Source organism: Cavia porcellus, unplaced genomic scaffold (genome assembly GCF_034190915.1).
Source record: "Cavia porcellus strain 051 isolate PalLab524CR breed Dunkin Hartley unplaced genomic scaffold, mCavPor4.1 scaffold_12, whole genome shotgun sequence".
Lineage (NCBI taxonomy): Eukaryota > Metazoa > Chordata > Mammalia > Rodentia > Caviidae > Cavia > Cavia porcellus.
The window spans coordinates 53,158,044-53,174,582 of NW_026947495.1; the positions used below are offsets into that span (position 1 = coordinate 53,158,044).

Consider the following 16,539-nt stretch of genomic DNA (forward strand, 5'->3'; position numbering starts at 1 on the left):
AAATACCAGAATTCTAGCAATAGTGACAGAGAGGCCTCAATGAATGGGGGAGACAGTGGAATGAAGGAGAAAAGAGGACAAATTATAGCAGAAGAATAAAATAGCAGAAATGAGGCAGAGATGGTAAGCTATAATCTTAGTAAAGATAGCCCTGATACACTAACAAAAAAGAAACACAGAGTAGATTAGAATGCAGGATTCATCGAGATGCTCTAAATAGGAAATACAGTCAACCTGAAAGAAGGTTAATAAACTGAGAGTCAAAGATGAGAAAACAATGCTATGTGACAGGGAACCAGAGAAACATAGGGACAACTCATCCAGTAGCCGCAGACAGACTGGAAAACTATGACACTTTGGGGCAGTGTAGAACTACACAGCTGGAAGGAAGGAAAAATTTGTAACTTTAGTATGTAAAGGAGTACACCTCAAGATCAAGCTCAGGGGTAAAAAAAGTTCAGCAACACTCAGATAGATAACAGGCTGGGCCCCTAATCAAAAACTAAAAGAGCTAATTGGGACCCAAAATATACAAAGCACCCTGAGATAGGGAAAGGGGAGGAATTGTCTAAAAAGGAAGGCAGAGGACACTGTTAACAGTGTATCAGGATTTAAAAGTCACAGTAGTCTTATCGCTCTGTTTAGCTTGATTATATTTTGTTCTGGTCTGTCTACTCATATAAGTTGAGGGCACCCTAACCCCCAAAATAGCAGGTTATACCATGGTAACTAACCTTAATTTCCTGTTAACTTACACTGAAACCCTGTATTACTTACATTGTCTTACTATGACTGATCTTATTTGAAGCTGGTTTGTTAGACCGCTGTTTAGCCTTGACTGATTTTATTCGAATTTGGTATGCTTGAGAGTATCAAGTCTTAAGAGTAGAGGCAACTACTCTGAAGATGACAAGATATAAAAGAGATCCATTCTGGTTTTGATTATTAACTGCTTTCAAGTCCTACAATGTCTTCAAAGTTGTGTTTTTATTAAAGTAGCTATGTAATGTTATGTTAAATTATATTATGCCTAATGATGTGGACAATTTTATTGGAAATAACAAGAGAAAGCATAGTAACTACTGTAAATCACCTAATATTGTGGTCTTATATGTCTTTTTCATTTCATGTTTTTCTAGGAATTTATTTTGTTGTCTTGTTTTGATCTGTTTTTCCCTATAATACAGAAAGGATAGATACACATGTACAGATTCACACATGGGAAGAATTTCTAAACTACTTACGGGAACAGATTATATAATACACGATGTAATGAACAGACACTCTGAAGAAGAGACACCAAGAAACCCAATGCTAATTCTGTAGCGTTGTGATATGAAATCTAGCAATACTATCATTCACTGTTCGGAGTGATAGTAGTCTAGTCTCTTATGTTCAATTTCAGCATACATAAAGATAGCTACTATGAAGAGAATGAGAGGCATTATGGTAGTCATTATTGACTTCCCCAAAATTAGGTTTTGAAGACCTAAAAAGCCTTCATCATCCTGTAATGATTTGATTAGTTCTATAATGTTCAGTATATATTCAATGTGTGTGAAGATGGGGACAACTATTTAGAAGAAAACAAGAGAAAATAAGACAGTGAAGACCTCCAGTGGACTTGCTTTGAAATCTGTGTTTCTTTAAATTGTTTCCTTATAAACTGTTTTGTTCTGTTTTGTTATGTTCAATCTTACCCTCTTTAAGATAAAAAACAAGTGTGTGGGACTGATAACCATATTACCAAGTTCTTGTTGGATCGTTGAGCAGAACTGTTTGCAGTGTCATTATTTGAATATCACTTTGTATGCTTTAATTTTATAACTCGATCAACTATTTCTAAGATGAAGGTATATAATTTATCGACTGGTAATTTCTTACTGTTTATTTTTCTGAAATTCTGTATTGCTGCTACACTTTTTTTTCTGTTTTTCTTTCTTTCTCTTTAAATAAAAAATAAAACAGAAACAAAAAAAGAAATTCAATAAAGACCTAATGCTGATACTCTCAAACTCTTCAGTGAAACTGAACAAGAACTCATACTCATTCTTGAAACCAAGCATTACCCTGATCAAACCAAATACAAGGACTATAAGCCTAATGATCATATACACAAAAAATCTCAATATTATACTGGCAAACAGAATTCAACCAATCATCCAGAAGATTATACATCATGACTAAATAGGATTCACCCCAAGGATGCATGGATGATTTAACATATACAAATTAATAAATGCAATATACCATATTAACAGAGCCAAGGATAAAAACCATAAAATCATCTCAATAGATACAGAAAAAGAATCTGACAAACACCCATTCATGACACAAACCCTAGAGAAGATTGGAAGAAAGGTCTCTATCTCAACTGATAAAAGTCATCTATGAAAAACCAACAACAAACATCACATTAAATGGACAAAAGAGAAAGTTTTCACCTTAAAATCAAGAACAATATAAGGATGTACATGGTCAACACTCTTATTTAATATAGCTCTCGAAATATTACTTAAAAGAATTAGGTAAGAGAAAGAAAAGAAATAAGAATAGGAATGGAAGAAGTTAAATTATCATTATTTGCTGATTACATGTTATTCTACACAGAAGACACAAAAAGTGCCACCAAAAGACTTCTAGATTTAATAACCAGATTCAGTAGCACAGCTGGATACAAAGTCAACACTCAAAAATCAATAGTATTCCTGCATACAAATAACGAACTCTCTGAGCAAAAATTTAGGGAAGTAAAAATTTTCACAATAGCATCAAAATATATGATAAAATTAAAACAATGGTGAGAATCTGTCTCATTCCAGAAAGGATAGTTTTCATCAAGAAATCAATTAATAACATGCTGGCGGAGCTGTGGGAAAAAAATGGACCTTCTCCACTTTTGGTGAGAGTACAGACTGGTATAACAATTATGGAAATTAGTGCGGAGATTCCTCAAAAACTATTTGACCTACCTTTTCTCGTTCCTAGTATCTTCCCAAAAACATTAAAAGCGTCATACCACATCAATATATGCACAATCATATTTATCACAGTACAGTGTGTAATAGTAAATCCTGAAAACAGGCCAAATGTCCATCAACCAATGAATGAAAATGGATAAAGGAGAGGTTTTTTAAATATACAACGAGATACTGCTCTGCCATAAAGAAGGATAAGCTTGAGCTGTTTCTAGCTAAATGACTGCATTTGAGATCATACTCTGAAGTGAAATACATTGGACACACACATGCTTAAATACAACGATGTTTCTCTGGTATGAAAAACCAAAAGTATAAATAAGGACTAAAATGTATAACTGACAGTAGCAAATGTGAAGAAAATATTCAAATGAGAAGGGGAACAAAAGATGGCGAAGGGAATAGGAAGAAATGGATAAGAAAAAAGCATAAAAGGGAAAAATTGAAACAAAGCATTTGTAAATAAGGAAAGGAAGAAGGGTGGAAGGGAGGAAATGAATGGGGAAAAAAGAAGCAAGAAATATCATGTACAGGCACAAATTCCCTATAATGAATGTTATCATTATGCATACTAAGAACTTACCAATAAAAAAGAACTGTTTGTATTAAAAAATAAAAATTTAAGAACAATGGAATATTATGTATTTTGTTGACTTCAGCAACTACAAGCCAATGACTAATGTGAAGAGGCACATCCTTTCATTTGTACCTCTTTAATGGAAAAGGTTTCTACAATTTTTACCCCAGTTGTGAGTACAGAAGTGTTGCCTTCAAAAGGAAACTGTTGATCATTTTTATAATTATAAATTCAAAGTTTTGTTGAATGTTCATATAAATTTCAAAAATAAATGTGTCTTTAATAAAGTCTCAATAGCAATTCTTTTTCTTTCCTACATGCATGTATATTTAGAGTATTTTTATTCATCTCTAAATGTTGATCAACAAGCCAGGGATATAGCTCAGTGGAATAGCGCTTGCCTAGCAAGTATGAGGTCATGAATTTGATTTCCAGCACTAAAAAAAAGATTCTCAGGAAGAGTCAATTTGCCAGGTATGGTGGCACACACCTGTAATTCCACCATTCAGGAGGCTGAGGCAGGAAGACCATTGCAAGTTCAAGACCAGCCTGGGCTACAAACTGAGCTTGAGGTCAGCCTGAACTACATAGTGACACCCTGTCTCAAAAAGTTTTAAAAAAATGTTCATCAAAGTATTAAAATAATTTTTAACAATTATACTTATGGAAGTTATCATTTCTACTATGTATCTAAGTGGATGTTTTAAAATACATTCATAGAGAAACATACTCAGTTTAGGTACACTTATTGTATTATGAAGCAATTTATAAAACAGCATTAAACATACCCAGATGTGCACAATTTCAAACACATTTCACATTGCATTGATACCAATGATTTTTTAAAAAGCCCTCTAAGTTGTATACAGGAAACATTCATTAATTATACATTGCAGAATAAAAATTAGAGCATTTCCAGAAAAGGAATAAGTTCTCCATAACCAAAAGATAAATACATTAGGTTATTTCATTTTATTCTGCTGATGTTTATCTTTTAGATTAAAATAAATACACATATTTGGTGGTGGTGATGGTGATGCGGCTGTGCTGCTTCTTCCTCTTCTTCCTGCCACATTGATTTGTAGTGAACATTCACATTTCAAAACACAGATATTGCCAAACTTTTATGGTACTCACAGCACTTAATCGAAATTAATGCCTCCAGCAAGATTACCTTAAGCAATCTAATCGCAGTCACCCAGCACGTCCTACTCTGGTCTTCTTCTGCACAGAGCATTTTCAGGTCTCGGGGCCCTCCTGCTTTGCGAGGCTAGAAGGCCACAGCACATTGTTTATCGTTAATGCATACCTCGAAGGTAACACCTGTTGAAATAAAAGTCACTAAAATTCTCCTATATATGAAAAAGCTGTCTCTTTCAAAAACAAATTAAAAGAAACTCAAGCTTACCTAAAAGGCTGAGGCTTGTTTTATTCATCTATCAAAATACTAAGCCTGTACCTTAAAGCAGAATCCATAGCTAGTCGGTGCTCCGTGTTTTTTTTTGCCTGCCAGTGACACATACACATCACTATTGCCAAATTCACTGAAAAACTGCAAATGTCGTGGTTCCTTAAAAAAACAATAGTGAGATCACATCATCGTGTGTGTGGGTGTGGAAATGGATACATATTTTGCAACATCTCTTTTTGTAATTCCATTACACAACTTATACCTTGGGCAAAAATTATCCCAAACAAAATTTCAATGTAAGAGCACAAAACACAAGGCCAAAACAAAACAAAACAAAACAAAACTAAGTTACTTCATTTAATAAGCAGGAACTCCACACAATTTTATGTAAACTGACAAATGTTGATGCGTTCATGATTTAATTTCTAGTGATATTTATAAAAGCTATATTTATAAATATATAAAATATTTTATATTTCCATATTTATAAATATAAGTATATAAAGGTCTACTTATAAATATAATACCCAAGTTTATATATTTTTTAAACTTTCTATTCTCTAAAACCAGTATTTCAAAAATCTGAAAGAAAAAAGAGAGCAAAGAATGGGTTTTCAAATTGTTTCTTTTTAATCTCCATATAAGATAGTGGCAGCTTTTCAAAGGGTAGAGATTGGTTTCAGCTTCTGTAACAGTTAGAGAAAAAAATGGAGAAAGATGATTCCTGCTCTTTTCAGGCAAACCATTCCTCACACCACAAAACACATCATAGCAAATGAGACAGAGCACAAAACAATGGAAGCTTCTACAGGTGAGTTCAGGAAATCAGCTGCAGTAAGGTATGATTGACTTGCAAGGTAAAGTGGAACCACAAACAGCTATTTCTTTTCTGGGAAATCCATGTGATCTAGAGTTGGTCATGGAAAATCACTGGGTCATATGATTCTGTTAAGAACTGGGAGGAGGTTTAAGTCTGTGGTTGAAGGTATAACCAAAAGTTGCCAAATGCATTTGCTCTCGGAAGCCTTGCTACCGGTGCAGTGATCTCAGACCATCAGAATCCACAGCTCTGGGGAACTGTTAGAGATATAGCATCTCAGGGTTCACCTTGAACCTCTTGAATCAGTATCTGCATACTACCAAGATCCCAGGTGACACTATGTGCCCTCAAATTTAGCAGCCATGCTCAAACACATATGTGCATGCACACATGAACCTCCAGAACATTCCGTAATGAAAAACCCTGTCCAAATCCAAACACCCTTGTCATCTACCAGTAGGCTATTCCAACTCTGATGACTGGCTGAAGAAGAAATTCATTGCGTTATTTTCCTTAAACACTTTAATCTAATGAAGGACTATGGTTCTTAATTTCATTGGATCATAAGACAATAAGATATATTTTTAAGAAGACACTTGCCAGGCATGGTGGTTCACACCTATAATCCCAGCATTTGGGAGGATCATTGCAAATTTATACCTATAAGCATTTGGGAAGATCACTGAAAGTTCAAGCCCAGCTGAACAAAATAGCAAAACCCTGTCTCAAAAAAACAAAACAAACAAGACCCAGTCTTGGCCTGTGGAACAATGAAAGAGGGTGGAAAAGGTTACTCTAACACTGTGTCTTTTAAGACTTTATTCTTGGTAAAAACTGTTTGCTAATAAAAAGATGTCTGATTGCTAAGATGGAGGAAAACTACCCCTTGCCTCCAAAATGTAGGAATCAGTATTTCTCAGTCCTCATGCGGAAGTAAAAGGCAAGTTAAGAAATACTGAAAGGTAGTAGAAGTATGCTGAGGCTCTTATCCCTGTTGATTTTTGTTCTACTACTGAAGACATACCAAGGCGATGGCACTCTAAGAATCCAAGGCTGAGTCATGGCTGGCAAGTTTAAACAGGCACATGCACATATAAAGATGAAAAGATGGACTCTTAGAGGTTTCTCTGTAAAGACAACATACAGGCATATCTCCAAGGCACAGCCATGCAACCCTGATCATGACGTTATAATCTCTAGGAATTTATCTTCTAGGCCAGGAATTAACATAACACAGCACAATATAACATGACATACACAAAACAGTTACAGAGCAAGAAAGGACTCAGCTGAGTATTACTGACTGCCTACTGATGCTGATTAACAGCAGTTCAGAAGCAACAAGACTAGTCATAGGACCTCAGATAAAACAAAAAGGTATAAACTACACTGGACTTCAAAATCTACAGTCCTGGATAAGAGGAAAGGACTTCAGGGTGGGGCCAAATAAGTGATGTATCTGGTATGAAGTCAGAGCAGTCGGATTCCATCAAAGATATATAGAACTGGCATGAAATAAAACAACAATTTATAAAATTATGATGTTTATGTTCAAGATCCAAAAGAGTATCAACTCTGGGCATCAAGTAAAAAAGAGATCAATATAAAACACCAACATATCACTTATAGCACATCATGGGTACCTCAATTTACCTTTGATGTCCCCTTAGTAGAAAAATATAAACCAGATCTTCTTAGAAAGAAGTAAACTTTTTTCCAGGACTTCTTTCCCTGTTCTTTTGCATGTAAGAAGCCATGGATTTCAGGATATGTACTTGAACTTATAAACATCTGGAAGAAAATTTAGATGGCCTTATAATACTGAGTTTTTAGACTTTTATCACTTAAATATAAATATGTAAAAACAAGTAGTATATTATTCATATATCATTATTAAAAATCATAATGTATATGATCATAATGCATATGAAAATAGAAAATAAGTCCTTCAAAAAACCTGAGACAAGTTCCAAATGAAAATGTTCACAAAATATATATTCTAAGTAATCAACATTTAGCTAAACACAAATTGTAAAATATATGGATGTCTACTTAAAAAGCTGGATATTTACAGAGTTAAATCCTGATACTTGTCATCCTTTTCTGAGATTATCAACTTATTTATCACATCACTGTTAAATTGTATAAGACCACAATTCTAACTTCAATGGTTATGCATGAGGTTGAGCCAAGTTCACCTCCCTGATGAAGGTAAAGCATACAGTCTCTTCTTTGCTTCTGTGGTTCTGTTATGTTGGGTATGGCAGGTTATGTTTTCCAGAAAGTACTGCAACGTTATCTTCCATACCACTTGCTCTTCTGCTCTCTGAATCTAGATTTGAGCCATGAGAGGTTGCATCTGGTTCTCCACTCCCCTGAATCTGATTAGGCTGTGACTACTTTGATCAATAGGATATGGTGGAAGAGACACTCAGCAGGCTCTACACGTAGTCCTAGCAGGACAGTTTCCACAACTTAACTCTTGGAAGCTAGCTGTCACTCCTCTGGATGAGAAGCCCAGTTACAGGAGGGCACTGGAGAATGAGGCATCATGTGGACAGAGAGAAAGAGGGGCCCTAAGTACCAAGGAACATGTAGTGAAAAAGGAACTTTAGAAGGGACCCCTCAGTCAACAGACAGAGGAACCTAAGTGCTTCAGAAAACTCTTCCCAAATATCTACCCTTCAAAACTATTGGTAAAATATGAGTGGGTACTTTAAGCCAGTAAGGTTTGGAAGAGTTTGTTACCCAGTATTAATTAACTGAGACAGCAGGCACAGTTGTCAGGAAAAGGAGAATAGAAAGGAAGATCTCTATGTGAGGGGCTATGCTCAGCACCCTTAATAAGACAGTAGAAATGCATTAGTGTCTCATTAAAAGAAGAAAATAGAAATCCCTATGAATAAACAAATGGAAAAAATGCAAGTAAGAGAAGTTATTAGCCTCAACAATGTAATATATTTTAAATGACTATTCAGGGAAATGCTGATAGAATATTTACATTTTTAAGTAAATTGCTAAAAATTTTCAAATTTAATGAGCCACGGGTATTAATTAATTGACATGCAAAACAGGCAAAAAGGTTTTTTAGTTTGAGTGCTTTCCAAGTTATTAAACCAAACCAATTAAATTTTAAAAAGAGAGTCAAAGAGGTCACACTAGAAAAAGAAGAAACCTTTTAAAAAGTGGAAACATTGCCTCAGCAGAGAGAAGAGGTCAAGGGCACATGTAGGACTATCTGATTCCAAAGACTATGATTTTTCTTGTTTTTATAATTTAACATTAAAGCAATATAACTATACTATAGGAGAATTGGGAAAAGAATGCAGAAGACTGGCTCCTTCCCACCACGATGTTGGAGTACAGAGGTGAAGCACTCAGAGAGGACCTGGGACATAGCTGCTAACGCCATCTCTCCAAATATTCTGAAAGGGTGTCCGTGAGAAACCCAGCACGTGGGAGCAGCTTTTAGAAAAATCTCTTGGGACTCATCACATTTGTAAAATATTGTAAGTATGAAAATAAAATACACATATTAAAAAGCCTACAGGGAAAACACGTGATAGAGAGCACCTGATAGATATATATAAAGTCAAGCTGTATTGGAAATATTAAGTTATCTTCATTAATGACCAAACAATACTGAGTGGGTGTGTGAATGCCAGGGCTCAGCAAAAAAAAACAGTGGCTGAACAAAGGCACAGCTCAACAGTAAACTGCACAAAATGACTTCAGGCCTTGTGATACTGAGTCTATGAATCTATTAAAGTAAAATAACACATTGTGCACTTATTGTTAAGACAGTGTTTTAGAAAACAGTCATCTTGAACAACCACGTGTTTATGAGAAATGAGCCCAAAAGACACAAATTTTAAAGATTTTTAATTAGATAACTAGTATTCTTAGTTTACCTGAAATCAAAAATTGGATTGAGGATATTTATTGTGAAAGCCAATACTAAGTATCAACTAGTAAAATGCCTACAATTTGTAGGAGATTTTGAGTTTTCAAAGGCTAACAATTTTTTACATTTATCACACAGCAAAACTTTGAAAATTTCCTTTCATGACAAATATGTTTAAATACTTAAAATCTTTGACAGTTAGCTAGGACTTAGAATATGATTAGGGAATTTACTGATTTAGGGCATTCTTCTACAGTTTTTTTTTTTTTTTGGTTTTACCTCCAGCAAAAATTAATCATTCAAGATAGGACATTTCAAAATACAGGTATGACAATAAAGACATCAAAGTTTCTCTATTATGGTATTACTGACACATTCTAATGAAAATGTATTTTACCTGCAAAATCTGTGAGGGGGATATTTCACCATTGGTTTCAGTTGCAAATGATACCATATTCTCTGGAAAAAAATACTGAAAACAAATAGGTTAAGTTATTCTCCAATCCATGCTTAAAAAGATTCAATATGATCAATATAGTAATCTATTAGCCAAAGTCCTCTAAACAAGTGTGTCTAATAATTTTCCAAAGTGATTTTGAAAACATCAGTCTTTGGATTCCAGCATCACACATCTTTAATTAGCACATGCAGAGTTGGGACCAAAGCTTGGCAAACCCCCAGGTGATGCTCATGTGAGAGAACCTCCTACGTGGTTATAAAACTCTGCTTCTGATGTGACAGTGAACGTGCTGTCACATATCTTCCCTAGTTCCTTCAAATCACTCTACCAGTTACTAGAATACTGTTGGTCTCTTTCAAAAAGTCAGCTCAAGGAAAGAAAAGGTAAAGGCTATGACCAAGGTCAAAACCTACGACAACATAGAGGAGCCAGGACTCAACTGAGGAACTACAAATCCAGTCCTTTCCATTTACTGTTTGTCCAAACTTGTTTAAACATAAAATTCACTGAGGCAAGTTTTTTAGAACAGTAAACCCCTTATTCCTTGAGTTTCTGGTTCAGTATATATCTAGGCAGGTGTTGCAGTCTGTGTTTTTAATAAGTACTAGAACCTCCCTAAATAAATTTCATGATCAGAGAAGTTTGAGGAAACATATTCTCCTGTATTTCCTCTAGCACTGGGTATTTTGACAGTAGTTCTGTTAACAGTTTGGTCTAATAACTCTGTGTTGGGGGTGGTGCCCTTTGCATTATAGGATATTTAGCATGATTCTAGCCTCTACTCATAAGGAGCACCCCTGCTCAGCAGTTTGATGTGACCCTCAGTAATGGCGCAGGTACAATGGTCAAATCACCATCCTCCCTACTTGAAAACTACTGTTTCAAGTCTATAAAACACATGCCCAATCTTGCTTAAATAACAATAAATATAGCAAAAAATGAGCTCTAAACCATATTCCTTTAAATGTGACTTTAAAATTCTCCCTTTAATAAAGGTTTGAAACAAGAAAACACTTTCCTTCAAATGTAACTTTATTTAATTTTTATTAGAACTCTTATTTTCTTTGTCAAAGATCATCCCATTATGTTTCTATTAATAGGTTAAAATAAAAGAGAATGTAAGAGGTCTTTCAGGGTTTGAAAATATTCTATTATGGTGTGTATCATATATTTTTCATAAAGGATCATTTCAATCCAATTATCCAAAACTTAGTGTAAAAATATGCTTCAGCTACAGAGATAAAAACAATTTAAAATAATGAGCCCAGAGGCTATTCTGACTTCTCTAGATTCATCATCTTCATTAGAATGTGGCATACATTTATTTTCTTTTAAAGAGAACTACAAGGAAAGTAGTATTTACTAGATAATGTACTGGTCTTTATTTCATTTCTACCTAGCTCAGAAATTACTGCATTGAAAACAAAATAACTTGAAGCAGCAAGATTTATATCAATGCTAAATTTCTGGATAAGCTACCATTCTCCCACATTACTAACCTATTTTTACTTTAGACATTTCTTGCACAAATTTATCCTAAATTCCACGAAAAGTTGTAAAATATACTGTTTTGGTATGCACTTCAGGACCTACAATAATTTATTTTCAAATCAATGTATAATTTTTGGATGATTTTGTTTTTCTGAAAGGCAAGAAAAAGACTCAAATGACCCCCAAGAATAGGTTTCTACTTTTAAATTAAACAATCAAAATGACCTCAATAAGGCTTTAAAACATTTTCCTTTACACCTGTATCATATTGACTACACATTATTTAAGAAATTACTTTACAAATCCTTCTGTATGACTTCATAGTTATTCTCTTTGCACAAAATTTACTCATTTAGTTTCTGTAACTGTTAATTGATAATTCACTTACTGTTGGGGTTTTAAAGAATTCATATTTGGCATAATTTTTTCTAAAGTAGATCTTATTTTCTTCCTCCATTCCCCAGTTAGATAGCACTTCAATTACTAGCTCATGGTCTTCTATTGTTCTTTCTGTAAAGAATGTTTCAGTGAATGTGTTGACAGATACATAGACAAACTCAAATGTAAAACCATACAAACATACAAAATACATTATATACATATAAAACATAGCAAATTTCAAATCAAATTCTTAAATATCCAGATTAACAAAATTTCTTATCAATTTTGAATTACTAGTGTCAATTTTTATACCACAGCACGCACCTGAAAAGAAAAAGTACATAAAATATTGCAATGTAAGTTGCACTAATTCTCTTTTTTTATTGCTATGTAAATTACAACACAAGTTTGATAACAAATCTGCATTAAGACATGAAAGCTATTCTTTCTTCAGCTCATCACTGTGGTAAAATTAAATATATTTATTTCAAGGTTGAACAATTCACCTCATTAAGAGATGAGTAATTTTGACAGGTTCAATACACATTTAAGACACTTAATCTTGAGTAGCTGAGCAAAATTAAAACAGATCCTCTAAATGGAAAATTCTCAAGGAAGAAGGTAGATCTGTTAGAGCAACTCAATTTCTTATGGCATTTTATACTTTCCAGGCTAATGTTAAGAAAAATATACTTTATATTAATAATGAAGATAATTAGGTAAGGTGGGAAGGCTCTTAGTAGAAAAGACATGTAAATGAACCAAGAAACAGGATCATTAAAGAGGTAGAACATAATTTTCTATTTTAATAAGAATCTGCGATGATGTTCAATAATTCCCGAAACTGAAAAACCAAATATTTATTGATATAAGGGATAATAAATTGTTTTAAAAGCATTACATAGACATAATCATAACCATATGAAAAATCCCAACAACACTGATGACTTTTACAAATATAATATTAAATGAAAGAAATTAGACACAAATAATATACATTGTATGGCTACATTTATATAAGATTGAAAACTGGAAAAGCCAGCCTATGGTGGTAGATATAGGACATTTGAGGCATCCAGGGAACCAGTTAGGATGTTGGTTACTCAGGTATATGCAATATGTGAGAAGTCACTAAGTTGTCTAATTATGGTTTTGTTCATATAAGGTATGCTATATTTCAATAAATAGGTAGGAAAAAGAAGTAACTATGAAATTATCAATGCAAAAGAGGAAATGCATAGTCAGATAATAAATATGAAATTTTATGCCTTTTTAGTGTTTCTAGGACCATTCTGAAACGGATCTGTGTCTTAGAAATTCAATCCTCAGTAGTGATCTGTGACCTACTACACCTGAACCCTTGAAAGTAATGTCATATTAAACAGAAGCTTATCCATCTAAAAGGAAGTTCTTGAAAGAGTGCTCAGTGAATATGGATGAGTTTGAGCTAAGTGTGTATCAAGACGCAGGGTTCTGTTCCTGACTCTGATTGCTCCTTTTCTGTCTCACCAACTAGCTCCCTCCCCTGCTTCTCTTTATTTGGTCCCTGATTCAATTCTCCTTTTCCACTCACTAAACTAATTCACATTCTTCGTTTCCATCACATTAGTCAGTTTTTTTTTTTTTTTTGAAGCAACATCCCTTCCTGTAGCTGCTTTCAGCTAGCTCCCCTCCTAATAATGAGATTCTCTGCCACCTTAAACAGTTTGTCTAAAACCAAAGCAGGCATGGTGGCTCCTTGATACAGTAAATATGGAATTATCACATGATGTAGCAACTCTGATTCTGGGCATACGACAAGAAGTGAGAGATTCAAACAGATATGCAAATTCCAATGCTCACAGCAGCATCCTTCACAATAGGCAAAAAGCAAATAATAATAATCTATTGTCCATCAAGAGATGAATGTATACACACAAAAGAATAGTCTTACAAATTAATGAAGTTACGATATATGCAACAACACAAATGAATCTTGGAGGCATTACACTAAGTGTTAAATAAGACAGGCAGGAAAGGACAAATATGGTGTGAGTCCACTTACATAAAGTACTCAGAACAGTCAACTTAACAGAGGCAGAAAGCAACATGATGGTTGCCAGGGGCTGAGAACGAGGAGACAATGAGGAATTACTTTTTAACTGGTACAGTTTCAGTACAGGAAGATGAACAGTTCTGGTTATAAGTAGTGGCAGTAGTTGTACAAAAATGTGTCATGCTACTGAACTACATATTTAAAAAATACTTAAAATGGTAAATTTTACATTATATACATTCTATCATAATTTTAAAAATACATTAAAAACAAAACCAAGTCATCTTTTTCATTTCCCTCAGTGTACTTGTTTATCCGAAATCCTCTCTCCTCCATTACTGCTATTATATTTTTACTACATTCTCCAAAAGCAATATACAGAATAAAAACCCAATCAGGCCTAATGGAACATGTCTATAATCCCAGGACTTGAGAGACTAAGGCAGGAGGATCACTGGAATTTCAAAGCCAGCCTGAGTTGCATAGTGAAACCCTGACTCAAAAAAAAAAAAAAAAAAAAAAAGAAGGAATAAAAGCCCACCTTTGTATATTTCTCTGCTAATACTTCTACATCTTTTACTCCTGACAGACCCAGCTATCAGCTGCCCTTTTTCTACAAGTTCTTCATGACAAACAACCCTCCCCCACACCAATTTCCACTGTCACACTTCATTTTAGACCTTTGTCTTTTCTTAACTATTCTCCAAACCGCTAATTTCTCATTCTTCTAATCCATCTTGGACACTAATATCTGAGCAAACTCCTAAAACATCTGGGTCAATGTAAATGCAGCTCAAAAAGTTTGTCTGTTTCCGTTTGTTACATGAGAAACCCATGTAGTCTGACAGCCATCCATTCAACAAATATTTACCAAAGGCCTACAAGGTGTCAGACACTCCTCTGGAGCTGACAATTTTGTAGTGGATAGGACAGTAAGAAACAGCTGGCTTTTATTATAATGGGAAGACAAACATAAATAACATATAAATCTTAAAAGCTAGCAAAAACCCTAAAGATAAAAAGAGCAGGGAAGAGACAGGAAGAGGTACAGGAGAAAAGGATCCAGGGAAGGGTTGATTGAGAAAGTGATAACTGAACAAACATCAAAAGGACAACAGGCACAAGCTAGGCAACAAAGCCCTTGAGACACAAGCAAGGCTAGTACCTTGACAGCACAGCAAGGGCTGAAACTTGGGGAACCAACTGAGAAAGCAACGAGCCATCCTGGTAAGCAGCACAAGCGAGCTGCGGGCAGGCCAGAGAGAGAGAACAAGTTAGCCTCCCTGTGAACCTACCAGTGCACCAGCTGAGAACCAAATGTCCTGTGTGGACCCCACCACCCCCAACCTCGCCACCCCCCTAAAACGTGCCCCCCCCCCCAGCAACTGGATGGTTTGGAGGTCAGCTAGAGTTGATAGCAACCAAGGTACATAAAGCAACTAAATGCTTGTATTGTTTGGTTGATTATGCAGGCCTGGGGCCACAGGTCTGAGTATCTCTTGGGAGGATGACAGTATGTAATATAGCAAATATGAAGGCTTTCCTTCTATCTTGTCTTTGAAGTTTAATATTGTTTTCACTCTTTTACTTTGTTCTGACTGTTTTGCTCTATTCAACAGTCTGTTTTGATTGGTTTTATAGTGTTCTGTTTTGGGTTTGATTTTGCTATACCTGACTGAATGGACAACTACTGTGAAGATAACAAGATATACTATGATACCTATTATTGTTGTCCTGGTATCCTGCTCTGCTCTGAAGTTCTGTTCTAATTTCACTGTGTTGTCTTGATTGGCTTTGTTCTGTATTGTTTACTTGTATTTTACTATTTTTAAAAATTAAAAAAGTAAGCATAGCAAGGAAGTTTTTATCATTACAGCTGAGTGAGCAAACAAGAGAAGACCAAGAAAGAGGTTAAAGAAAAAATGGTGATGAGATGGGGTTGTATAAAGCACCAAAATAAGGATTCAGCTCTTTTTCAGAGTTACATGACAAACCACCCTGACTACAGGAATAATATGAACTCACATGTTTTAATTGTGTCATACTTCCTGTTGAGCAGAAAACTGATTTTAAAAGTTTCACAGGCTGGAAGCATGGCCACTATGGAGCAGACTATTGCAACTAACCGAGGAGCACATGAAATGGTGTAGACTAGCGTGTTAACAGTGGATGCGGTAAAAAGTGGGCAGAATCTGGATCTACTCTGAAGATAGTGTCAACAGGATTTGCTGACATAGTAAATACAGAGTGAAAACAAAAAAGAGCACTCAAGGACAACACTGAAGTTCTTGGCCCAAGCATTTTGCAGGACTTTGCTACCATTAACGAGCTACGATGACTAAAAGAGAAGCAAACGGGTGAGATTCAGTAATTACCAAGATAGCAAATGAAGTTTCATTCCCAGCAACCTTTCACTCTTTACTTTTATTTCTCAGATAGACTCAGTTGATATTTTGAAGTTCATAAAACATAGGTATACATT

At 34.9% G+C, this 16,539-nt stretch overlaps 1 protein-coding gene across 2 annotated transcripts in view; it reads right to left on the reverse strand.

Annotated features, from left to right (window-relative positions):
* Grb14 (growth factor receptor bound protein 14) overlaps positions 1–16,539 on the reverse strand; it is a 127,015-nt gene that overhangs the window by 23,526 nt on the left and 86,950 nt on the right. For both annotated transcript variants that reach the window (XM_063259179.1, XM_063259180.1), the window contains 5 exons: positions 12,030–12,151; positions 10,088–10,162; positions 7,440–7,577; positions 5,015–5,125; positions 4,730–4,825 (listed from right to left, as the gene is read on the reverse strand). In XM_063259179.1, coding sequence (XP_063115249.1) covers positions 4,730–4,825; positions 5,015–5,125; positions 7,440–7,577; positions 10,088–10,162; positions 12,030–12,151 — 542 coding nt within the window. The remainder of the gene's footprint in view (positions 1–4,729; positions 4,826–5,014; positions 5,126–7,439; positions 7,578–10,087; positions 10,163–12,029; positions 12,152–16,539) is intronic.